The following is a 22,999-nucleotide window of genomic DNA, read 5'->3' as shown; positions in this document are numbered from 1 at the left end:
TGGTTCTTCGGCTGTTTCTTTTGCTGCTCCTGCTGCTGTTAAGGTTGCTACTGCTGCTGCTGCTGCTGCTGTTAGTGGTGCTACCTCTGCTGCTGCTGCTGCTGTTAGTCTTGCTACCGCTACTGCTGCTGTTGCAGCTCACGGTGCTAATGCGTTGTTGCTGCTGTGGTTGCTGCTTTCTTGTTGCTGCTGCCGTTGCTGCCAGCGTGTTGCTGCTGCGGTTGTTGCTGCTCTTGCTGCTATTGCTGCTGCAGTATCTATTTGCATCTGCATTTGCTGCAACAATTAGAAACAGTGAAGCAGCAAAGTATTAAAAAAGAGATTACGCCAGATCCCGAGTTGCTGCTTCGCAGCACATACTACACGAAAAGGAACACGACTCTCCTGCTGCAGCTGTAGCAGCAGCAACTCCTGCTGCTGCTGCCGCTGCCGTTGCTGCAACAGCAGCAGCTGCTGCTGCTGCAGTTGCTGCTGTTGCTGCAACATTTTCACGTGTATCACAGAGCACCACCTCATGGTGCAGCTTCGACACTTGTTGCCGTTGCTGCTGCTGCAGCAGCATCTGCTGCTGCTGCTGTTGCTGGCTGCACTGCTTATAGCAAGTAATTGTCCGTTCGATCAGGCCCTTCGCTGCTGCTGTCTGGGTCCGCTGCTGCTGCTGCTGCTGCAGCTTGTCTCTTCTCCCCTGTGAGCAGCAGCCTCTTGTGCTGCTCTGCTGCTGCAGCTCGCTGCAGCAGCTGCAGCAGCTCCGGGTCATGCTGCGGCAGCCGCCGCACAAAGGCTGCATGCAGCTCATCGAGTGGCGTGCGCTTCCGCTTGATGCCTACTCCTTTAGGAAGCGGCTGCAGCTGCTGCTGTCGGCGCTGCTGCTGCTGCTGCTGCTGCTGCAGCCGCTGCTGCTGCAGGTACTGCCTCCGAGCAGCAAAGTTGCTGTAGGGGTCCGCAAAGAAGTCCCCAAAAAAGAGCCAGCGGTCCCTCCACAGCCGCGGCTTGGGGTGGTAGAGGCGGCACCGAATAGCCAGCCTGCAGCAGCAGCAGCAGCAGCAGCAGCAGATAAGGGGATGAGGGCGAGGCACGTGGCAGCTGAAATGGGGTCCAAAAGAGACGCTAAGATGGAGACAAACAAAGAATGGAAATAAACAGCAGCGCTGCCTGCAGCAGCAGTTGCAGCTGCAGCAGCAGCAACAGCAGCAGCAGCAATAGCAGCAGCAGCAGCTGTGTACTTTCTTTCATTTTTGTATCTCCTGTAGTCTCCTCTGCCATCTCCCCTCATTCCCAGCAGCCGCCGCGTCTTCTCCACTTCATAGTTGTAAAACTTTTCACCATAAGGCAGCCGCAATTCTGCAGCAGCAGCAGCAGCAGCAGCAGCAAGATCCCATGCAGCGCCAAACGCTCAAACGACCTGCAGCTAGCTGTCTATGCAATGAGCCCAGCTAGCTGCTGCGCGGTGCACTCAGCAGCACCCGCACCCACAAGAAGGCCAGCAGCAGCAGCAACAGCAGCAGCAGCAGCAGCAGCAGCCACAGCAGCAGCAGCAGCAGCAGCACCAAAGGCAGACCGTAGGGTCTGTCTGTCTCTGCTAGAAGATGCCGGTCTTCAAAAGAGCCCGGCAGCGGGCGGCGCATTTCCAGTAGGCGCATAAACCAAGTGCGATCTCCCTGCAGCAGCAGCAGCAGCAGCAGCGGGAGCTATAGAGACACGAGCACTCTCCCGAGCAGCAGCAGCAAGGGCAGCAGAAGCAGCAGGATTAGTCGCAACAGCAGCAACAACAGCTGTGGCAGCAGTAGCAGCCCTATTGGATTTACCCAAGCCAAGTGTTCTAAGACGCATGCAGCAACGGCAGCAACAGCAGCAAAAGCAGCAACAGCAGCAGCAACAACACGAGCAGCAGCAACAGGAGCAGCTGTACAAGCGCGACCACCGGCTCCGCGCCGTCCACGCCGGAGGCGTTGGATCCGCAATAACGAGGGTTTAGGGTTTAGGGTTTAGAGTTTAGGGCTTAGGGTTTGACCTGCATGGTGGCGAACTGCAGCAGCAACTCTTCAACTTTTTTCAAAGACACTCCTGCTGCTGCTGCTACTGCTTTGCGGCTGAAAGGGGACAGCGCAGAGGCGCAGCAAAGACTCAACTCCGAAGGAGACAGACACTCCAGGATTTCAACTGCACGCAGCAAACACACACAGGGTTTAGGGTGTAGGGTTTGGGGTTTAGGGTTTGGGGTTCAGGGTTTGGAGTTTGGGGTTTGAGGTTTGGCGGTGGGGTTCAGCACTAGGGTCGGAGAAGAGAGGCAGCGCAGGCCCTGGACTCCTCAGCTAGGGTTTAGGGTTTAGGGTTTAGGGTTTAGGGTTTAAGCTGCGCGCTGCAGCAGCAGGGGAGCCCGCGAGCGCGCATCAATTGGAGTTAATTATGATTTGTGAACTTGCAAAACTTGGGAAATTTGAATCATCTTACTCTATTTATATAACTAATTTAATTTAATTAATTAATTTAAATTCGAAAACCCTAAAAAATGGTTTATGGGCATTCTTTTGCTGCTGGAAAACCCCGAAAAGTCGCTCCCAGGGTATTTTTTTCGGAAAAACAGCAGAAAATTGGGATTTCTTTCCTTGAAAGTTTGCCCCCATTTGCTGCGGAGGAAAAGTCGAATAAAGTGTCTAAAAAGCTGCTGAAAAAGGCTTTTATTTGATGCTTTTAGGAGCTTTTTACTTTCTTGCTGCAGCTGCTGCGCCTCCGCAGAAGCAGCAGGCCCAAACCTCTTCATTCCTAAACCCTCCAGCTTCCTCCCCGCCTTTCGCCGGAGGCCCCCCAGCTCGTCTTCGCAGGCCTCCAGGTACGCCAGCAGCCGCTGCAGCAGCAGCAGCAGCAGCAGCGTGGCAGCAGCAGCGGCGCAAGCAGCAGCAGCAGCGACGAGGGCAGCACGGCAGCGGCAGCAACAGGCACACGGGAACAGGCAAATTATCAAGGAGGTAAACGAAGATGGGCTGGCAGCAGCAGCAGCAGCTGCTGCTGCTGCAGCAGCATAGGCTGGTACGCGGCTCCACAACGATACGATAGAAGCAGCAGCAGCAGCAGCAGCAGCAGCACCCGCTTGAGTGTGAGGAAGTCCTCCAGGGCGAAAAGCCCTTCTTTGGCCATCAGCTGCTTAATGTAATAGACGTAAAACTGCTGCAGCAGCAGCTGCTGCTTCTGCTGCTGCCGGCCTTCGCGGTCCACCAAAGAAGAGACAGCCTCTCTTCCCTAAAAGATTAAAAAAGAATTTAAAAATAAAAATAAAAAGATTTTAAAATGAAAGCCACGGCCACGATGGCCTCGTGACCACTGGTCAGAAGCCCAGGAGCAGCAGCAGCAGCAGCAGCAGCGCCTGGACCAGCAGCAGCAGAAGCAGCAGCAGCAGCCGTGGTAGTAGTAGCAGGAGCAGCAGCAGAACCAGCAGCAGCTCCAGCAGTAGAAGCAGCAGCAGCAGCAGTAGTAGTAGGACGCAGTAGCAGTAGCAGCAGTAGCAGCAGTAGCAGTAGTAGAAAGCAGCAGCTGCACCAGCAGCAGCAGCAAGACATACCTTGCGCTCTATGGACATCAAAGTGTCAAATATGCCTTTAGGTGCAGCAGCAGCAGCAGGGGCCCCCTGGGGGACCCCTGGAGGCTTCAGGGACTGTGGGGGGGCCCCCAGAGCAGAAAACTTTTGTAAGAAATTGGCACCAGCAAAATGGCGCTGGTGGGGACACGAAGAAGGAGCTCCCGCTGCTGCAGCAGCAGCTGCTGCTGCTGCTGCAGCTGCTGCTGGGAGCAGCAAGGGGGAAAGGTGGGAGCCCAAGAAACGCTGCATAACGGGCTGAAGAGATAAAGAAACAAAGGGAGAAAGAAAGGGAAAAATAATTTAAAAAGAAACAAAAATTAGAACAAATGGAAGCAAGGAAACGGACATGCTGCTGCTGCAGCTGCTGCTGCAGCAGCAACTCAAGGCTCAGAAAGACTGGGGACTCGTTCGCGGCGGGCTGCAGCAGCAGCCAGCAGCAGCAGCAGCAAGCAGCAGCAGCAGAACCAGCGGCGGCAGGACCAGCCAGGGCTGGGGGGATAGGAGCCAGCAGCAGCAGCACCGGCAGCAGCAGCGGCAGGAGCAGCAGCAGCAGCAGCAGCAGCGGCAGCAGGAGCAGCAGCAGGAGAGGGAGAGGCGCAGCAGCAGCAGCAGATTCTGGCAGGGAGTTTCCTCTGTTGATGCTACAGATATTCAGGGAGACACTTTATTGCTGCTGCAGTGGGACTTAGAGAAGGAGCTTAGCAGCAGTAAAAGCAACGGCGATAGCAGCAACAGCAGCAGCAGCAGCAGCAATTGCATTCTAATGTATTCTTTTCCCCTCAGTGTCCTCAGTGCCCTCGCAGACCCCTTCGCCCGCCCCCCTCAGCAGAAGCAGAGAGAAGCAGATCTTGCGGCATCACCATATGGCAGCAGCAGCAGCAGCAGCAGCGAGACTTGGAGGCTGCTGGTGAGCGGGCGCAGCGATTTGCTGCTGCTGCTAAATGATGCTGTGTGTCTGCGGCTGCAGCTTGGCGCATCTGGCGTCTTTCTAAGGCGCCGCTTTTTGCTGCAGCAGCCTGTGTTACTTCCCGCTGCTGCTGCTTCCAGCAGCAGCAGCAGCAGCAGCAGCAGCAGCAGGCAGCTGCCGCTGCAGCGGTTTGTCGATGTGTGCTGCTGCTCCTTTTACCTGTACGCCCTAACGGCGCCGCCGCTGCAGCAAGTCCTCATTTGGAGTGTTTCTGCAGGAGTGGCAGTGCATGCAATTGAGCTGCCTCTCTACGACCCCCAGCAGCAGCAGCAGCAGCAGCAGCAGCAGCTGCAGCTGCAGCAGAAAAAGCAGCAACGGCTATCTCAGCAAAATAGCGGTGAACGCCTGACCGGCGAGGGGAAAAACTCCGTCGGCAGCAAGCAGTGCTGCTGCTGCCATTGCTGCTGCTGCTGCTGCGTCGCAGCAGCAGCAGAAGAGCTGCCGGTGGTGCTGCTGTCTGTGCGCGTAAGCCAAGACTCTCTTTATCTGGTCGTTGGAGACAGCAGAAACTGTCTTCGTGTTGTTGCTTTGAGGGTTTACTTTGCTGCAGCAGCAGCTGCAGCAGCAGCAGCAGCTAGCTGGGGCAACGCATCAGCAAACACCATGGGAGGCGCTCCCTGCGGCGAGAGGGAGAGAGCAGCAGAAGGGCTCCCTCTAAGGAAGCAGCTGCTGCCAGCTGCTGCTGCGCTTTCTGCTTTCCCAGCAGCTTTTGGCCTCCTGGCTTTACGCCTGCCAATTGCTGCATCTCCTGCTGCTGGAGCTGCTGCAGCTGCTGCACCTGCAGCTGCTTCTGCTGCTGCGCTTGCAGCTGTTGCACCCGCTGCTGCTGCATCTGCTGCTGCTGCATCGGCTGCTGCTGCACCTGCTGCTGCTGCGACGCCTGCGAAAGTGTACAAGCAGCTGCTCAAGGCATGCGCCTTTATCTCAGCAACAGTAAGACGAGGGGACCCCATTTTGCCTGCTGGGCTCTCGTCACTTAACAGCAGCTGCAGCAGCAGCAGCAACAGCAGCAGCAACAGTAGCGACAGCACCAGTAGCAACAGCACACAGAGTGCCATTGTATTTGTCTCCCCTGAGGCTCTTCGCTTCGTGCAGCAGGTTGTCGTGAAAAAGCAGCAGCACCGACACCAGCAGCAGCAGCAGCAGATAGACAGGCAGCAGGCGGCGCAGCAGCTCTGTGAAGAGCTGCAGCTAGCGCTGCTGCAGCAAGAGACACGCGCGCTTTTGCTGCTGCAGCAGCAACAGCTGCTGCAGCAGTACGAAGGGTTCTGCCGCAGCAGTGAAGCAGCGAATGGAAACAGCAAAGCCTTTAGCTGGCCTGCAGCAAGGGTAGAGCTGCAGCAGCTGAAGGAGCAGCAGCAACAGCAGCAGCAGCAAGTGTCTTGGTTGCTGCCTCCCTACGAGCTCCAGCAGCAGCCTGTCGGGCAGCAGGCGTGGCGAGAGGTGCAGCTGCTGCAGCAAGACTTCCCGCTGCACCTGCTGCAGCTGCAGCCCTCCAGAAGCAGCACTAGAGGCCCAGCAGCAGATGCAAGTCCCCTTCTAGCTGAGCTTGAGACTTTGATGGATGCATGCGCCTTGGTAAGCTGCTGCTGATGTCGAATCTGCTGCTGTTCCTGCTGCTGCTGCTGACTCTGCTGCAGTTGTTGCCGTTGCTGCTACTACGCTGCCAGTGCTGCAGTTGGTGCTAGAAATCCTGTTGCTGCTCCTGCTGCTGATGCCGCTTCCACTGCAGCTTTTGAGGCTGTTGCTGCTGCTACGGCAGCAGCGGCAGCAGCAGCTGTTGCTCCTTCTGCGGCAGGAAAGACATAGACACAGGGAGTTTGTTTTCATATAAGCGAGTCGCCGTATAGAGCAGCAATGCTTGCATATGCTGCTGCTGCTGCTGCTGCTGCTGCTGCTGGGGCTGCTGCTGTATGCAGGGTGCTGCAGTAGCTGCTGATGACGCGCCAGCTGGCGGCCTCTCTTGCTGCGGCGATGGGGAGCTCGTTGAGCTGCTGGCTTCCTTTGCCAGTGAGCAGCAGCAGCAGCAACACGAGCAGCAGCACCAAAAGCAGCAGCAGCGGCAAACACGGATTCAACGGCTTCATGAAACAGCTGCAAGGCTGCAGCAGGCGCAGCGCCAGCGTGCAATGATGGAGGCGCGGCCCCCCTGGCTGTACACAGCAGTTTTGCCTTTCCACTGCGGCAGAAGCAGCAGCAGCAGCAGCAGTAGCAGCAACACGCCTTTGCTGCTTGATGAGGTCCTGTCACTGCAGACTACGGGGAGCTCCGGTCAGCGCGGAGCTTCAGGTGGTCCGCCAAGCAGCAGCAGCAGCAGCAGCGACGGCGAGTGCAGCAGAAGCAGCAACGGCGACGGCAAGTGCAGCAGCAGCTGCAGCAACCGCGGAGTTGAAGAGAGCAACAGCCACCATTGCTGCTGCTATCGTACCACACGCTTGCGCATTTTTCCAAGCGATGCATTCATTTTCGTTGAAGGTATTTCTTGCTGCAGCAGCAATAGGCCCAGCAGCAGCTGGGAACTCAGCAGCAGTAGCAGCAGCAGCAGCAGAGGCTCTTACTGCAGCGTCTCGTACAGGTGCTGGCTCATCAAGTGGCCGTTTTCTGGCTGCGACGGCGGCACAAAAGCGTTTTTTGGACCATCTGGTTCTGTTGCACCTGCTTCTGCAGCTGCTGCTTCACCTGCTTCTGCACTTGCTGCTGCACAGGGCGCTCCCAGCAGCAGCCCGTTCTCGCCGTGGGGGCGAGAAAGCAGCAAAGGCGGCAGACAGAAGCAGCAGCAGCAGCAGCAAGAGCTGCCCCGCGGGGAGCTGCCAGTGCAGCTGTGCGTCTCTATGGGAAGGGGTTTGGGGATCGTTTCTTGCTGCTGCCGTGCTGCGCTGCTGCGGCACCCCAGCGGCTTGCTGTTTGCTGCTGTGGGGAGCAGCAGCACGCTGGAGCTGCTGTCTCGTGTGCTGCTGATGGAAGGGCCACAAGCAGCAGCAGCCTTTTGCATGCAGAATGGCCTTGATAGCAGTCAAGTCGCGTTGCTGCTCCTGCAGCTGTCGCTCCGCTGCAGAGACCTCAAGCGCATGCAAGAGGCCCTAGCTCTCTTGCAGCAGCAGCAGCAAATGATAGCCATGCGGCTGCTGATGGTTTTTGTCTTCAATGGATACAGCGCAGAGGCGCTGCCTTTGGCATTTGCAGCAGCAGAACTGCGCGCTGATCCTGCTGCTGCTGCTGCCGCCACTTCAGCTGCAGCAGGTGCCGGCACTGCTGCGGCTGCGCCTCTCATCTATGAGTCCACTGCTGTTGCTCAGCATGCGCTGCTGCTGCTGCAGACGCTACACCGGTATCAGGAGCAGCAGCAGCAGCAACAGTGCTCGGCCGAGCTGCACCAGCTGAGGGATCGCCGCAACGTAAGGCAAGTGCACAGCAGCAGCAGCAGCGACAGCAGCAGAAGCAGCAGCAACGAGATCAGCGTTGCCTTCCCGGCGTCTTTGGTGTCTTTGGTTGTTCCTTGGCGTGCAGCAACAAACACAGAAGCAACAGCAGCCGTAGCAGCAGTGGTAGCAGCAAGACCCCCTGCAGATGTTCTGCTGCAGTGCGAAGCAGCATCAATGCTAGATATAGGCTTTAGCTCGCGTTTGCTGCTGCGGCTGCTGCGGTTTGCTGTTTCACTCACCGACGTGCGGGTGCTGGCGAAGATTGACCTTGCAGCAGCAGCAGCTGCTGCTGTACCCAACAGTCAGCAGCAGCAGCAGCAGCAGCTAACTGACGAGCTCTCAGAACTTGCGCTATACGTGCAGCTTTTGAGGTGGCTGCAGCAACGCGTATCGGCAGCTGCCGATGCGCAAAAGCAGTCAATCCAGCAGCAGCAACAGCAGCAGCAGGTGACGCTGCTGCGCACAGACATGGTGCAGCAGCAGCAGCAGCAACAAGAAAGATTCGCTGTGACTCAAAAAGATTCCGAAGTGCCATGGGGCCCTGAAGCCTCCATAGAAACTGTTGTCAGGGAAACGCTGCTGAGTGGACGCATCAGCACAGGTTTGTTGTGGCTGCAGCAGCAGCTGCAGCAGCAGCAGCATCGTGTATCTGCGATGGACCTTCTGCAGCAAGTGGCTAACCGAATGGCCTACAGGCTCTTCTGCTGCCAGCAGGCGGAGCTATTCTTCGTGGGGCTGCAAATGCTGCGCCAAATCGGGGTCAGCATCAGGTGCTGCTGCTGCCGCTGCTGTCTTTTGCTGCTGCTGCCCCCTCCCGTTTCTGGTGTACTATTCTTTGCGGCTCTTATCTGCTGTTGCTAGTGCTGTTAGGCGGCCTCAGTTATAGGAGCTGAGTTGCCTTTTGGTGCTGCTGTTCGTCAGTGCTGCTGCTGCTGCTGCTGCTGCTCGCCGGTGCTGCGGCTTGCAGCCACTATTGCCGCTGCCACTTCGCTGCAGCAACACGGGGTACTTCTGGGCGGTCGCTTTCATTTCACTACATTTTCATCCTCTGTTTCTGTCTTTGCTGCTGCTGCTGCTGCTCCTGCAGGCGGACATTCCTGGCTTCTGTCTACGGGCTGCACTGCTGACAACGCGCACCCCTGTTCGCTGCCGTTTGCTGCGACACCTTTATCACCAGAAGCAGCTGCAGCCTGCGCACATGAAGCTGATCCGCATTATGCAGGTCCTGATTTGCTGCTGCTGCTGTTGCTGGTGCTGCTGCTGCTGCGTGCGGTAACTGGACAGTCGCTACTCCTCGATTCGCTGCTGCAAGTAGCCAGGAACGCCCGCATCTCACAGCTGCTGCACCGATGTGTTTGCTGCTGCAGGTCCTGGAGCTGCTCTTCACGAATCCTTCTTACGAGGCTGAGCTGGCCAGGAGATATTCCTCCATAGCAGCAGCAGCAGCAGACGCCGCAGCAGCAGACACAGCAGCAGCTGCACCAGCAGCCACAGGGGCCGCTGCAACAGAAGATGATGCAAGTTGCGTGGCACTTCCAACTGAAGGTCCTAGCAGAGACACAGCAAGAGATACGCTGAGCTTGGGCAGCAGCAGCAGCAACAGCAGCAGCAACAGCAGCAGCCAGTTCCCTACTGCAGGTGCAGATGCTCCAGAGGACTGCTGGCCCGCCGGGGGCAGCGCAGCCATCATTGCTGGGGCGCTGTGTGAGGGCTATGTCTCGCTGCGAGTACGGAGGCAAATTCTCCAGCAGCAGCAGCAGCAGCAGCAGACACAGCAGCAGCAGCAGACACAGCAGCACACGACGCTCGGCGACAGAAGCTTCTTCACAGGCAAGAGTGACCCTCGGAGATAGAAATTATGAGCGAAAATGACACAAAGATAAATTATGGCAAACAGCAAAAAGCACAAAACCTGAAAAAGGAAGCAGCAGCAGATGCGCGCAGTCGCAGCGATAGACGAACAGCTGAGACAAAAAAGCTAACAGCAGCAGCGGCAGCTGCTGCTGCTAAATCAGCACCAGCAGCAGCAAAGGAAATAAAGACGCATCAACTAGCGCAGGCACAAAAACAGTTATCAGAAAAGGATAATTAATATATTTTAAAACATGGAAGATGGAGGGAACAGCAGGGAGTCTGCCATACAACGCCCACACGGCCTGGGGGTTTCTCTGCATGCAGTTGTGGGTTCTGAGGCGCGCCGCCCCGTAACTGCTGCTGCTGGTGCTGCTGCTGCTGGTGCTGCTGCTGCTTCTGGCCTCTTCAGGGTGCAGCAAAGCTGAGGCAGCAGAAGCACCTCCTGTTTTCACTCCGGAAAGATATCCTAAAGAGGCTCTCAGGGTACAGACTTCTTGGTGCTGCTGTTTTGCTGCAGCAGCCGCTGCTGCTGATGGTGCTGTTTCCCGCGTGATGCAGTTTGCTTGCTACTTTTTGCTGCTGTCACGTTTTGCTGCCGGCATCTAGACTGGCTACCAGCAGTGTGCAGCTCGCCTCAATTTCGTCTTGATCTATCATAAACAATAATATGTTGCCACTCTCCTCTTTTTCCACATTGCTGCTGCTGCTGCTTACGTTGCTATTGGTGGTGGCGGTGCGGGTGGCTGTCCTGCTGCTGCTGCTGCCGCTGCCTTTACAGGCGTGCTGCAGTGGATCGCCAGGCACTGACTACAAACTGGAGCAGCAGCGCTGCAGGCATTTGCAACTCCATGTTGCAGCTCCTCTGCAGCAGCAGCAACAGCAACCAATGTTGCTGTTTCTGTGCTTCAGGCCTGGGCCCATATGGGCTCCGGGGAGGTACCAGACCTCGCCGAGTGCTGCTTCTCGGGTTTCGCGGCTGCTGCTGCTGCTGCTGCCCAGAGCTGTAGCCGTGACTGCAGTGTTGGCCATGAAGGGCTGCATCCGCAGCAGGAACTGCTGCAGCAGCAGTTGCTGCTGTCCCAGAGCCCGGGCGGCAGCAATACAACACTCCACGGAGGGCGCAAGTGGAAGGCCGCAACTGAAGTAGAGGCTGACGTGCTGCAGCTGCACCAAGCAGCAACTGCTGCAGCAGCGGACTCTCACCAGCAGCAGCAGCAGCAGCAACAGCACAGTTTCCTCTTGCGGGCGAATCTCAGGCAAGGCGCAGCACAGACACAGCAACAAACCAGATAAATATATGCTGCCAAGAAAAAACCATCAGAAACTTCAAAATAAATGCAAGACACAATCCCATAGCAGTTAGATTGTTCTTCCGATTACAATTAGTTTTCAAAAATCCCTTTTTGTCTCCTTGTTTGCCCCCGAATTGCTTCCTGTTGCTGCTGCTGTTGTTTGGGCAGCGCCCGTGTCAGTGTCTGTACTGTGCTGCTTTCGTTTTCTTTCTTGAGCAAGTTATTTTGCCTATTTGCATTTGTTTGAACAACAACATAAATGAGGGACAAAAGTATCAGTACTTGACCAGCCGGTGCACTTCTGTAGCCCCTTGTATCCTGCCTTGTGCTGCTGCTGCTGTTGCTGCTGCTGTTGCTGCTGCTTTTGCTGCTGCTGTTGCTGCTGCTGCTGTTGCTGCTGCGTGCCTTCAGGGGGACCTGCTCAGAATGCAGCCGCTTGATAGCGAGCGAGCCGGACCTGCTGTCTGTCTTTGCTGCGCCCCCCGGCGGGAGAAGTGCGTCAGCAAGAGCAGCAGCAGCTGCTGCTGCCAGTGCATCTCTTGGCGGCTACATGAGCCTGTCTCTTTACGAGTTGTCTCTTCTCAAACCCAGCAGCATTTTGCGCATATTTGCTGAGAAGCGGCACGTGCAGCTCGTGCACAATCTGCGGTCTCCCTCGCGCCGCAGCTGCAGCCAAAAACGCCAGCCTCAGCCGCAGCAGCAGCAGCAGCAGCAGCAAGGGCTACACACACTGTGGGAGGTTGCTGCTCGGTATCTCGGCATTTCTGAAGGCATCAAGAGTGCCTTGGTCTGGAAATGTCTTTTCTCTTTTTGTCTGGCGCATTGTGATTGGCGGGGGGTGGCCCTTTGCGTGGCTGAGCTGCCGCTGCAACCCACTGTTACCTGCGACCCTTTGGGGCGCCTTAAACTGGCTACTGCTGCTGCCAGTAGCAGCAGCAGCAGCAGCAGCAAAGGCAAGGTAAAGAGGCTCGCGCTGCTGCAGCGGATCCTTTCCTTTCTACGAAGACGCAGAGAAGGGGGGGAGTCGGTCTTCCTTGACGAGCTGCTGCTGCAGCAGCTTGCAAGGCGAGGTCTGTTTTTAGAGGCTCCAACAGCAGCAGCAGCAGCAGCAGCGGAAGCAGCGGGTACAGAGCATGACGACACAGTTCTGGCTTTGCTGCTCCAGAGACACGCGAAGGCTGGCCGACTGTTTAGGAAGCAGCAGTCTCTGCCGCCGCAGCAGCAGCAACGGCAGCAGCAGCAGCAGCCGCAGCTCGAGGCGGCGGCCGAAATGCTGCCTGTGGGGTCTCTGTCTCCTCTTCACCTCTTTGTCATGCAGCTGTGCCTCTCCAACACGCTTCCCTCTTTGCTTCTTTCCTACCTAGAGGTGAAAATGGCCTCAGCTGCCTTTTGCTGCTGTTGCTGCTGCTGTTGCTGCTGTTGCTGCTGCAATTGCTGCAACTGCTTCCTGGTGAGCTTCCTTTCTGTTTTATCTTTTGCTCTTGTTGTGTGCCTCTCTGACATTAAATACTGCTGCTGTTGCTGCTGTTGCTGCTGCCGCTCTCGCTCTGCCTCGTCTGTGTGAAGTTCATCTATTCAATGGTTTTTTTCTGTCTTTTGCACCTCCGCAGCACTTCTGTTTGGGGAATGACTTTGAAGCTCAGCAGCTCTTAAAAGCCAGCATTCGAGCTAGAAGCAACAATAGCAGCAGCTGCAGCAGCAGCAGCACAAGCAGCAACGGCAGCAGCACCCTGCACTGGGTGACTGTGGCCTTGCTAGGCCGGTTGGGAAACCACGCGCTGGCGGCAGCAGGAATGCATCAAGCAGCAGCTCAGCTTTACCCCCGAGGTTTGCTGCTGCTGTTGTTGCTAGTGCTGCTGCAGTTTCGTTTCACTTGCCGTAGCAACTGCAGCAAGGACAGCGGAACTAGCAGCAGCTGCTCGCAGCCTGCTGCAGCTCTTCCGTGTATTCCTCTAGGGCTTCAAATTTAAATATTAGCATTTCGATTGAATGATTTTGCAAATGCGTTTTCTTTAGGGGACTCTTTTGTTTGCAAGGACTCCGAGGGAACACCATTTTTGCCTGTGTCGGCTGTCTCCCGTCTCTCTCCGCCCATGTTAGTTTCACTGCTGGCCTTTATCCCGCAGCCTCCTGCTGCAGCAGCAGCCACAGCAGCAGCAGCAACCACAGCAGCAGCAGCAGCAGCAGCAGCGGATCCCCGGGGTGGCAGCGAGGGGCAGGAGCACCTCTTTTCTGTTTCCCCTGCAGACTTGCGGTGAGCAGCACCAAGCAGCCATTTGTTGTCCCCTAAGTACTTCCCTTTTAAGTGCTTTCTTTTATGTTTCTAATTTTAGGTTTATTTCTTCTTTTATTTAGACATATCTTTTTCTCTCATCCTCGGCTTGTCTTTCCGTTCTCTCTCCTTTTATTTCCGTTTGCTGGTGCTCTCTTTGTTTCTTTTGCGGCCATTGTTTTTTGCTGGCTAAAGCTTTCGTTGTTCAATTGCTTTTCTTTTCTCTTTTCGTTAGCTCTTTGTTTTCGGTTTTTTTCCTCAGATTTGGTCTGGCACCCTTCAGGGAGTTGTCTAGGGCATACTTTGTGGACTGCATGCAACAGCAGCAGCAGCAGCAGACGCAAGATCTGGTTCAGCAGCAGCAGGAAGGGAAGACGCGGTTTCAGGAGAAGCCTGCGGTCCTGAAAACCTGCCTCTTTGCTGCTTCTGTCTTGGAGCAGCAAAGGCGCATACGCCATTACCAGTCTTTTGGGGGACAAGGGCAGCAGCAGCAACAGGCGCAGCAGCAGCAGAACCCCTCTTGGTTTTTAATGGACATGCAGACATGGCGAAAAGACCTGTCCTTGTTAAATTTACTCTCAGAGTGTTTTCGTTCGCTTGATGTGGGTTCTCTTTTGGAGCCAGTTGAGGTATTTGCTGCTGCTGCTGCAGCAGCAGCTGCTGCTGCTGGTTCTGGCGGAGGCGCTGACTCCTTTAGTGCCACTGGCTGTGTCACCCTCGGTGCTGCAGTGACAGGGGCTGCTGCTGTAGCAAATGGCCTGGAGCAGCAAGGATCAGCAGCAGAAACAGCAGCAGCAACAGCAGCAGAGGCAAAAGCCTTACCTTTGGCTGTTAGGCAGTCCTTTTTGAATGGACAAGCCTTTACTTCTTTGCTGCAACGTGTCCATGGGCCAAAACCAACTACAGCTGCTGCTCTTGACTCCAGCTGCCGCAGCAGCACCAGCGAGGGCTTCAGTGTGGCATATTTCCTTTCTCAGGGTCGTCCCTCTGCTGCCTTTCATTTGCTGCTTGCCAGCCGCAGTAGCTGCCGCTGCTGCTGCTCACGGCGGAGCAGCAGCAGGAGCAGCACATGTCCTGCTGCTGAAGGCAACACTTTCTCTGAAGGGCTGCTGCTACCGCTGGACCCGGAGCAAGCAGACCTGCTGCAGGAAACAGCCGTTCACGTGGCGCTGTGCAACTTACTTGATGAAGGAGTTGTCTCTTCTTGTCTCCTTTTTTTGGAGTTATGCGGCATCGACGCCACCATTCTGCGAGTGGACGCGCAGTCCGCTCGCCGCATTTACGAGCACCAGAAGCAGCAGCAGCAGCAGCAGCGGCAAAATTCTGCTGCAGAAGCGACGAACCGCAGAGCAGCAGTGCCCGGTGATGATGCTGCAGCAGCCACAGTCATACAGCTCTTCCGGGGCTTTCCCCGCCCCTCATCCAAATCTGGCAGCAGCAGCAGCAGCGCGAGCAGCAGCAGCAGAAGCGGCCGGGGCATATCTTCCCCTGACCTTCTGTCAGCTCTTCGCCTTTTAGAAGAAGCCACTTGGGCCCTCAGCGCCCCCCCAGAAAAGGCAGCTTCTGGGAATGCAGCAGCTGCTACTGCTGCAATTAAGAGACAGGCAACTAACCCGTGGCATCTTGTTGCACATTTCTGCAGGCTAGTCTCTATGTCATCGCTGCTGCTGCTGATGCTAGGCTGGAAACTCTCTCTGCTGCTGCTCCCACTGCCTGAGCCCAACACCCCCTTTATGCTGCTGCTACACTGCTGCTACGCTCCATGCTGCAGCTTTTGCTTCTTCGTTGCTGCTGCTGCTGCTGCTGCTATAGGGCCCACGAGCTTCCTCATTCGCTGACGCTGCTGCATGAGTTGGCACGGAAGGGCCACTGGCTGTCTGTGCTTCATGAAGCAGAACTCCAGCGGTGCCCCAAAGACACTTTGCGGGGGGTCATAGAAGGGTGAGCCCTTTGCTGCTGCTGCTGCTGCTGCTACTGCTATTGTTGTGGCTGCTCCCGTTGCTGCGGCTGCTCTCTACTATTGGGCAGTTTGACTGTTGCCGGTGCTGCTGCAGGTATTTCACGGACCCCTGCCTGCGAGGGCACCTGAAGAGAGCGATAGGCTGCAGCAGCAACTCACGTTCTGCTGCAGCAGCACCGGAGTCATTCTGGGGCAATTCAGACCCTCTCTACCTCCTTGTTGCTGTACGATGTGACCAGTGCCACTCCTGTTGCTGTTGCTGTTCTTCTGCTGCAGTGAAAATTTTCCGCTGCTGCTAGTGCTTGCCACTACAACTGAGTTTCTGTTGCCACTTTTCTGCTTTTTGCGGCTCCCACTTCGTTGGTTTTTGCTGCTGTTATTTACTAATTACCTTTACATCACTAGGACACAATTCAGTATAAGAAGATTCTTTGGTGCTGCAGGCGAGACAGAAGCAGCAGCAGCGGCAGCTGGGCCTGCAGCTGCTGCGGGAGGCTCTGCGGCTGCGCCGCCCTCGCCTTGCGGTGTACGCGAGCTGCTTCTCGGACTGCAGTTTGCTGCAGTGCCTGTCTATATGGCTGGCCCTCCAGGCTGCACTGTTGCTGCCGCAGCACCACCACCATCAAAAGCAGCAGCAGCAGCAGCAGCAGCAGCAGCTTGCTGGGCTGCTGCGTCAGTCAGGGCTGCAGCGCATGCAGGTGCACGGAGCTGTCCTACCAACACAGCAGCAGCACCAAGAAATGCTTCCTCGCCTGCTGCAGCTGGTCCAGACGGGCGCTGCAGCTGCAGCATCTGCAGCAGGTGCTGCAGCTCGTGATGAGTGCATTCTGGTTTCTGCAACAGCCGAAACTCTCTGGGGTCTTGTACTGAGTTTAGGGGAGGCCGGTTGCTTCGTGCTGCTGCTGCGGGGCTTTTCTCTCTTTGACCCGAAGAGCCCTCTAATGCATGTTTTGCATTTCTTGAGGTAAATTCCCAAGCGTAAAAGTAGATATGAGAAAATACTTGCATACTGCTGCTGCGGCAGACTAGCATGCATTCTCTAAACTGATTCAACAAGCTTCACATACTCTTCCACACGCGCATGCACACTGTGCCGGCGTCAGGGCTTTTTCGCAACGGCACTTTAAAACGGCGGTGACAGCCCTGAAGCGCTATGTGCTCTACCGCCGCAGCATGCACCAGGCAGTAGCTGCAGCAGCAGCAGACACAGCGGCATTTGCAGCAGCGGGGGCGCCAAAGTCAGCAGAAACAGGCGCAGATGCACCGGGAGATGTAGACGCTTCTGCGAGGGACACTGTACCGCCAGAAGGGTACACGCTTCATGCAGCAGACATTCGGCATGTTAGCAGCGAGCTGCTGCGCATGCTGTTGCTGGCCCAGGGGCCCTGCATGCAACAGCTTCTGCAGCTGCTGCATGAAGTAGGCTACTCGCAGTGCTTTTGTCTTTTGCATCATGCTGCCGCTATCTGCAGTGGGGACAGTCCCGTGCTGCAGCAGCAGTTGCAGAGGCTACTGCAGCAGCAACTGCAGCAGACCGTCGACATGCCTCTGCAAGAGGGGCGCAGCGAGCTTTTGCTGGCGTTGTTGCAGCAGCGCAAGTATGCAGAGGCAAGACAGTGGGCAAGACTAGCAGGTCAGGTCCAGAGCTGAGCGCTTAATGTTAATAGAGTAGAATTCATATTTTCTAGTGACACTTGAGCCCTGGCGAGCCCTTGTGGCACCAAGCGAAGCAGCAGAGGGAGCAAAAAGTCCAAAATTCGTGCCAACGGGGCACTTTCTTACCTGCGTTTTTCATTGCAGGCCTTGGCACCAGTTGCCTGCAGCTTGTGACAGTACACGAAGTTGCCGAGTGCCTCACAGGGCTTCGGAACAGCAGCACCAGTGGTCGGAAGTCCAGGGGTCCAGTGGAAGAGCGTCTGGACGTTTGGGCTCGCTGCTATAGGCTGTTTGCTATTCACCAGTACCCTACGGTGCTTGCTGCAGTCTTTCTGCTTTCTGTGTCTTCTCAAATGGAGGGGGATATCAGTTTGGCGGAGCAGGCCTTGCTGCTGGCTGCTGCCTTGAGCCTTCTGGGAGCCCCGCACCCCAATCCTCCAGCGCTTACTACCCGTGATGCAATCGTGCAGCAGCTTATTAGCTGCGCGCAGGGCAGCTGCACTACTTGCAGAAGCAGCAGCAGCAGCAACGACAGCAGCAACAGCAGCAGCTGCGGCGGTGCGACTGGGGCGGGGGGATTGACATTGATCGGCTGCCTGCCTCTGCAGCCCGAGGAAATGCGTTCTGTGTTTTGGGTAAGGCAAGCAGAGACTGCATCTGATGCGCACGCAGATGATGAGAGCTTTTGCTGCTTGTGCAGCAGCGACACGGACACCCAGAAAGTTGTTCAAAGCGACGAAATCAGCATACGCACCAGCGACCAAAGTTGCTGCAGGTGCTTAGTTTCCCCGCAGTTGCTTGCTCAGCTGCAAGGCCGGCTGCTGCTGCTGCTGACCTCTCAATCCACTGTAGCAGCTGCCACTGCTGCACTGACACCGGAGCTCACGGGAAGCCTGTGGGAGCATCATGCAGCAGAGCCTCAGCTGCTGCTCCACGGAACAGCAACGCCCCTTCCAGCCTGCCACAGCAGCAGCAATGTGCAGCGGCTGCTGGAGCGTCTGCAGCAGCTTGTGGACCCTGAAGCTCCTGCGCTGCCTCTGCACCACTTGGCAGCCCCACAATGGCCTCCTTCACTTGGCGCCCACTTGGAGGCGAAGGACATTTGCCACCAGCAGCAACACCAGGAGAAACGTGCAGAAGAAAGTTTATCGCTGCTACCTGCAAAAAAGTCCCAAGGGAGGGCCACGCAGCAGCAGCCAGCCAGCACGGTGCTGCTGGGCGAGCTGCAGCAGGCGGTGCACCACTCCATATCAATTGGCTGCACGCACATTGCCCGGTCTCTTGTTGGGAGCTTCTTAACTCTGTTGCGAGGGCCTCATCCCGCTAGTGCTGCAGGTGGTGCGCCAAATACCAAGTCAATAGAAGAGGAGCAGCAGCGACAGCACCTCCTGCTGCTTCAGAGTCTGTCTCAAGAGGTGCAACTCGCGGAGCTGCTGCTGCGCGTGGTCACACTACCTATTCCTTTAAAGGCACAGCAGCAACAGCTAGTCCTGCTGCAGACCTTATCTGCTGCGGCTGCTGCTGCGTGCGCCAGCACCAGGCCCGACTCTGGCTCTCTGCCGCAACCCCACAGAGATCTGCTGCAGATGCTGCAGGAACATGTAGGGTCTCCTACAGCTCAGGAACAACAGCAGCAGCGAAAGCAACAACAAGAGCAGGAGGCTGTACAGCAGCATGAAGACAGCGCCAATCAGCAGCAACGCCTCTTATCGCTGCAAATGCACCGGCAGCAGTTGCAGCTGTTGTCTCAGCTGGTGCAGCGCTGCAAGCCGGGGTTGCATGAATTTTGCCTAGAGCTCCTCGTTGTTTTCGCTGTGAGCCTTGTTCTTGTGTCACCTTTTAATGCGGTTCTGAAGCAGCAGCAGCAACGGCCGGAAGAGCTATTGCTGCGCTTGCTGCTGGCGTGTGCCTTCCCCACCTCGGACTTGCCCAAAATCACGCTGTGCATGCGATTTGCCGCAAAGTTAACGAGAGACGGCCAGCTGCAGCAGCAACAGGTTGCTGCTGTCCTTCTTGCTGCCTTTATCGGCCATCAGAAGCAGCACTCGCAAGTCAAGCACATGCAGTGTTCAAGCTCGCAGCAGGGGCCCCAGCAGCAGCAGCGGGTAGTGTGGTTTGAATGGCCACTTCTGCTGCTAAAGGACTTTCTGAGGGTTTGTGAAGCTCCAGGTCTCGCTGGCGCACAGGCGTTGGAGCTGCTGCTTCAACAAGAGCGGCAAGAGATGGAGCGGGCGCAGGTGCTGCAGCTGCAGCACGTGGCCCCTTCTTGTGCTGCTGCAGCAGCGTGTGCTGCTTCTTTGCCGCTTCTGCATGAGCAAGAAGTCGAGGTGTCTTTGCTTGCTTTCTATGACCTAGAGCGCGCATGCAACGCTGCGGGGCTTCTGCAGCTGCTGCAACTGCTACAGCGGCGACTTGAGATGTATATGCAGCTCGGCAAACCGTACTTGCTGCTGCGCGTTCTCACCACCATCTCTCCCTCCCCACATTTCAAGCCAGCAATTCAGTAAGGAGCACAGTAGACACTGGTTCTTCTGCTGCTGTCTTCATTGCTGGTGGTGCTGCTGTCGCCTTTTTTGTACATACAATTTGGGGGACATGAATACTAGATATGTACTGCTTGACTTGCTTTTAGGATGTTGCTAGATGGAGGATACCTGCTGCAACTGCTTGCAGCCTGCCGTAAGGGTATAAGGCAGCAGCAGGTGCAGACGCAACAGCAGCAGCTGCATCAGCAGCAGCTGCTGCTAGAGGCAAACGTTGTACCCGAAGTTCAAGTGTGTGAGTCGCTCGCCCTCGCTGTTTGTGACCTGCTGTATTCCCAGTATGAACAACAGTTCCAGCAGCTGCTGCAGCCAGAGCCTTCCGCGCAGCAGGAGCGGGAAAAGAGGACACTGAAGGTCTCCTTGGATAATCTGATTTTTGCGAACTGGGAACTGGGGTTCAAAAAGGAAGCCGGGTATGCCTTGTGGATGTTTTCATGAGCTCGTACTGTTAATGCTGCACCATGAATCCTCCTGCAACCTTGCTGCTGGACGCACTTTGCTGCGCCTGCAACGCGTGCATTTTTGTACAAGTCCTGCTTTGCTGCAGTCTCCTCCTGCAGCAGGAGGCTTTTCGTTGCCTCGCCATGGGATTGGCACCGCAGGATTTTTATTGCGAACGGGGCGCTGACCGTCTGTCTCTTGGTCTCCAGGTTTGTTGCCTCTTTCACTTCCCTGAGTTTCTGTTTGGCTCCTTAATTTTGGCCAGTGGCATTTTCTCGTGTGCTGCTGCGTCCTGCTGCTCGTGTTGCTGCTGCAGCTGCTGCTCCAGGCCTCGCGGCTCTTTCTTGAAGCAGACTGCACGCCGCTGCACTTGACTTGCTGCCGCCAGGCAGCTCTTGTGGCGCTGCAGCTACGCGCTGTGGAGCTTCAGCTCTCGCGGCAGTCTCTGCAGCAGAAGCAGCTACAGCAACAGGAGCAAGGTCGTCTCCTGGTGTCTCAGCTGCTGCAGCACTGTGGCACGGCTCTTCAAGGAGTTCTTCATCCTTTTAAAGATGCTGAAGCATTTCTAAGAGAGGGCACAGAGCTGCCCTTGCTGCTGCCAAGTCTCGCAACGTCCAGCATAGCAGCGAGCTCTCCACAACAGCAGCAATCAGCAGCAACTAGTGATCCGGCAGCAGTTGACACAATGAGGCAGCAACGATCGTCTTGGTTTCGCAGTCACCTTTTTTCGTTAGATAGGTCTGCGTTTAAGTGGTTCAGTGGAAGGGATGGAGAAGAACGGACTGATCCCTTTGGGAATGCTGCAGCAGCAGCAGCAACAACAACAGGAGCTGCTGCGGCTGCAGAAGCTGTAAGGGAATCTGAGGAGGACGCCGCACTGTCTGTAGGCTTGTCCGGTCCTTATTTGCAATTTTTGCACCTGTCCGTCTCTCAGGTGCTGCTTTTTATCGAATTGCATCCCGACGCCCTAGTGTCTGGCCTAACTGCTCAGGCAAGCGGAGAAGTAGCAGAAACACAGGGCCAAAGAAGCACATACCACGGCCATGCGTGCAGAGATTCACACTATAAGTTCTTGGGGCTTTTGCATGTTGTCCTCGCTGTTCTCCAGTGCAGGGTAGGGGCTCTTGCTTCTGCCTTTGCGCCGGAGAACACTGTGCATTTTTTGTGACCTGCAGTCCGTGTGCTGGGCTGCCGCTGTTTTGCTATTTCTGCGTCCCAGGCTTATCATCACATATACGGTGGTGTTGTGCAACTAGCTTGGCCGCGCGCAGTGTATAGACAGGTCATTCTCAATGGCCGCTTGTCCTACCTCTCTCAGCTTTTGGGCCGGCCTCTCGAACAGCGTTTTGCTGCAGCAAATGACAAGGCATTCCATAAGTCCTACGAGGGCGCAGACATTGGTGCGGGGAGGCTAAGAGGCGGGCCACAGCAAAGCCCACGCCAGCAGCAGCCGCCGAACCTCCCACAGGGGATGTGGGGTGAAAGCCTCAGCAAAGATGCACTGAAAGTGCTCGTGTCTCTTCACCTCAGAGAGTTTGACTTGTCGGGCTGCCACACCGAGAATCTGAAGCAACCCTGCAGCAACGGCAACAAAGGCAATTGGGACAACAATGTGAAGGAAAGCAGCACTGAGACTCGAAGACCGTTCCGTATTCCCGGCATAGAGGAGCATGACGCGGAAACTTACACTGCGGATTTTTCTGTAGATGCCGACGCATATTTGCTGCAGCCCACAGGTGCAGCGGCAAAAGCACTCAGCAAGTCGCAGCAGGCCTGGGAGACGCTGAAGGATTTTGCAGAAAGCAACCTCCTCAGGCTGCTTTTAGAAGCCGTGCCCGATATTCGTGTCCGACTGGAGGTACGGTTTTCTTCATGAAAAAGTGCATTAATGCTTAGCCAGCCAGAATCAAAAGCAGGCACTGCGTCTCCCACAGCTAGCCGTCTAGTTGTTCCCTCCGAACTTTCTCAAACAATACAAACTATACCGCCTACATAACTGCTGTTGTGGAATAACTTCTCCTCGAAGTGCTGCGCTATTCCGAGTTGTTACTTAGGGAGATTGAAAGGTACTGTGATTTCCTCTCTTTCATCTTTTTCCTTTCCTAGTGTGCTCTGTCTGACTCCTGATGCAGCTATTCCTGTCCTTGGGGCCCTCCTTTAGTGCATCCGCGGCTGAGTGCTGCCGCTTGTTGGATGACAGTTGTCTCTACTTGCCGCGAGGCTTTTTCTCAAGCTCAACCCGAGAAGGCTTAGTCCTCGGCACTACGGTGCCAAGGGAGGGCAGCCTGAGCCCACATTACGCTACTGCGGCTCCGTTTGCTGCTGTGCCCCCGGCTTTCACCGATTCTATAGTAGAGGAGCAGCGCAAACGCTGATGGCCGGTAAATAATCCGGTTCAAATTAATTTTCTAGCTGTTCGTTCTGCTTTAGAAAGAATTCGGCATGCGCGCACCTCCAAATAGTCCATAATACCTCGTAGCTGCTTATTCAGTCCCACCATATTCGAAGCCGATTTCGAGGCTTCTTTCTTGTACCTCGGCTTCAATCAAAACAACTTCCACGTTTAAACATATCGAAACGCAAGCGAACGCTGAATCGCTTTGAACAGGTGCTCCAGGAGCTCAGAAATTCATGCGTGCCGCTGATTTGAAGTGCCAGGGCAGGTTAGTCAGGCCAAGGATCATATGAGGAAGCGCAGGGACACATTCCTCTGTGCTGCTTCTTGAACTCTCAAGATGGAAGCGCTACTCCTCCTGGTTACTTTTGTGTACCTCCTGCGAGAACACGATATTTGGTGTGGATACACGAGGATCGCACCGCCGCACCACTAAAGCCTACTGCAGCGGACTTTCCGAAGGCAACACTGGGTCCGATCATGCCGGTACACTTCTAATATTTTTTTAACGTGTAAAGCATAAGTGCTTTACTTTGGAGCCGATGGTTTCACTTGGAAAGAAGACAGGCCGGTAGTTGTCTCTCAAGGCCAGCAGTGGCGCTCGTTTCATGGACTTGCAGGCT

At 55.9% G+C, this 22,999-nt stretch overlaps 6 protein-coding genes across 6 annotated transcripts; 5 read left to right on the top strand and 1 right to left on the bottom strand.

Moving 5' to 3' along the window:
• Positions 1-593: 593 nt before the first annotated feature.
• Positions 594-3,823, bottom strand: ETH_00017340 (uncharacterized protein; the record flags this gene model as incomplete). The annotated part of the gene is made up of 7 exons (XM_013378180.1): positions 594-1,023; positions 1,224-1,341; positions 1,559-1,658; positions 2,012-2,160; positions 2,707-2,845; positions 3,085-3,237; positions 3,557-3,823. 7 exons carry the CDS (start codon positions 3,821-3,823, stop codon positions 594-596), a joined length of 1,356 nt encoding a protein of 451 aa, XP_013233634.1.
• A 97-nt stretch (positions 3,824-3,920) lies between these two features.
• ETH_00017335 (uncharacterized protein) lies at positions 3,921-11,110 on the top strand (the record flags this gene model as incomplete). Its single annotated transcript, XM_013378179.1, has 6 exons — positions 3,921-6,119; positions 6,461-8,722; positions 9,051-9,185; positions 9,331-9,793; positions 10,227-10,352; positions 10,761-11,110. 6 exons carry the CDS (start codon positions 3,921-3,923, stop codon positions 11,108-11,110), a joined length of 5,535 nt encoding a protein of 1,844 aa, XP_013233633.1.
• Positions 11,111-11,659: 549 nt separating this feature from the next.
• On the top strand, positions 11,660-16,309 carry ETH_00017330 (uncharacterized protein; the record flags this gene model as incomplete). The annotated part of the gene is made up of 7 exons (XM_013378178.1): positions 11,660-12,475; positions 12,720-12,936; positions 13,126-13,363; positions 13,644-14,996; positions 15,194-15,322; positions 15,436-15,565; positions 15,785-16,309. The coding sequence occupies 7 exons, from the start codon at positions 11,660-11,662 to the stop codon at positions 16,307-16,309; spliced, it is 3,408 nt and encodes a 1,135-aa protein (XP_013233632.1).
• A 205-nt stretch (positions 16,310-16,514) lies between these two features.
• ETH_00017325 (uncharacterized protein) lies at positions 16,515-19,504 on the top strand (the record flags this gene model as incomplete). Its single annotated transcript, XM_013378177.1, has 2 exons — positions 16,515-16,974; positions 17,142-19,504. 2 exons carry the CDS (start codon positions 16,515-16,517, stop codon positions 19,502-19,504), a joined length of 2,823 nt encoding a protein of 940 aa, XP_013233631.1.
• Positions 19,505-19,630: 126 nt separating this feature from the next.
• On the top strand, positions 19,631-19,978 carry ETH_00017320 (uncharacterized protein; the record flags this gene model as incomplete). The annotated part of the gene is made up of 1 exon (XM_013378176.1): positions 19,631-19,978. One exon carries the CDS (start codon positions 19,631-19,633, stop codon positions 19,976-19,978), a length of 348 nt encoding a protein of 115 aa, XP_013233630.1.
• Positions 19,979-20,001: 23 nt separating this feature from the next.
• ETH_00017315 (uncharacterized protein) lies at positions 20,002-21,857 on the top strand (the record flags this gene model as incomplete). The annotated part of the gene is made up of 3 exons (XM_013378175.1): positions 20,002-20,190; positions 20,298-21,095; positions 21,201-21,857. 3 exons carry the CDS (start codon positions 20,002-20,004, stop codon positions 21,855-21,857), a joined length of 1,644 nt encoding a protein of 547 aa, XP_013233629.1.
• Between the last annotated feature and the right edge of the window lie 1,142 nt (positions 21,858-22,999).

The sequence above is a fragment of the Eimeria tenella genome, genomic scaffold (genome assembly GCF_000499545.2).
Source record: "Eimeria tenella Houghton genomic scaffold, Eth_scaff77, whole genome shotgun sequence".
Taxonomy (NCBI): Eukaryota; Apicomplexa; class Conoidasida; order Eucoccidiorida; family Eimeriidae; genus Eimeria; species Eimeria tenella.
Note: the sequence above shows the minus strand (reverse complement) of the source record. Positions and strands in the feature narration are given on the sequence as shown.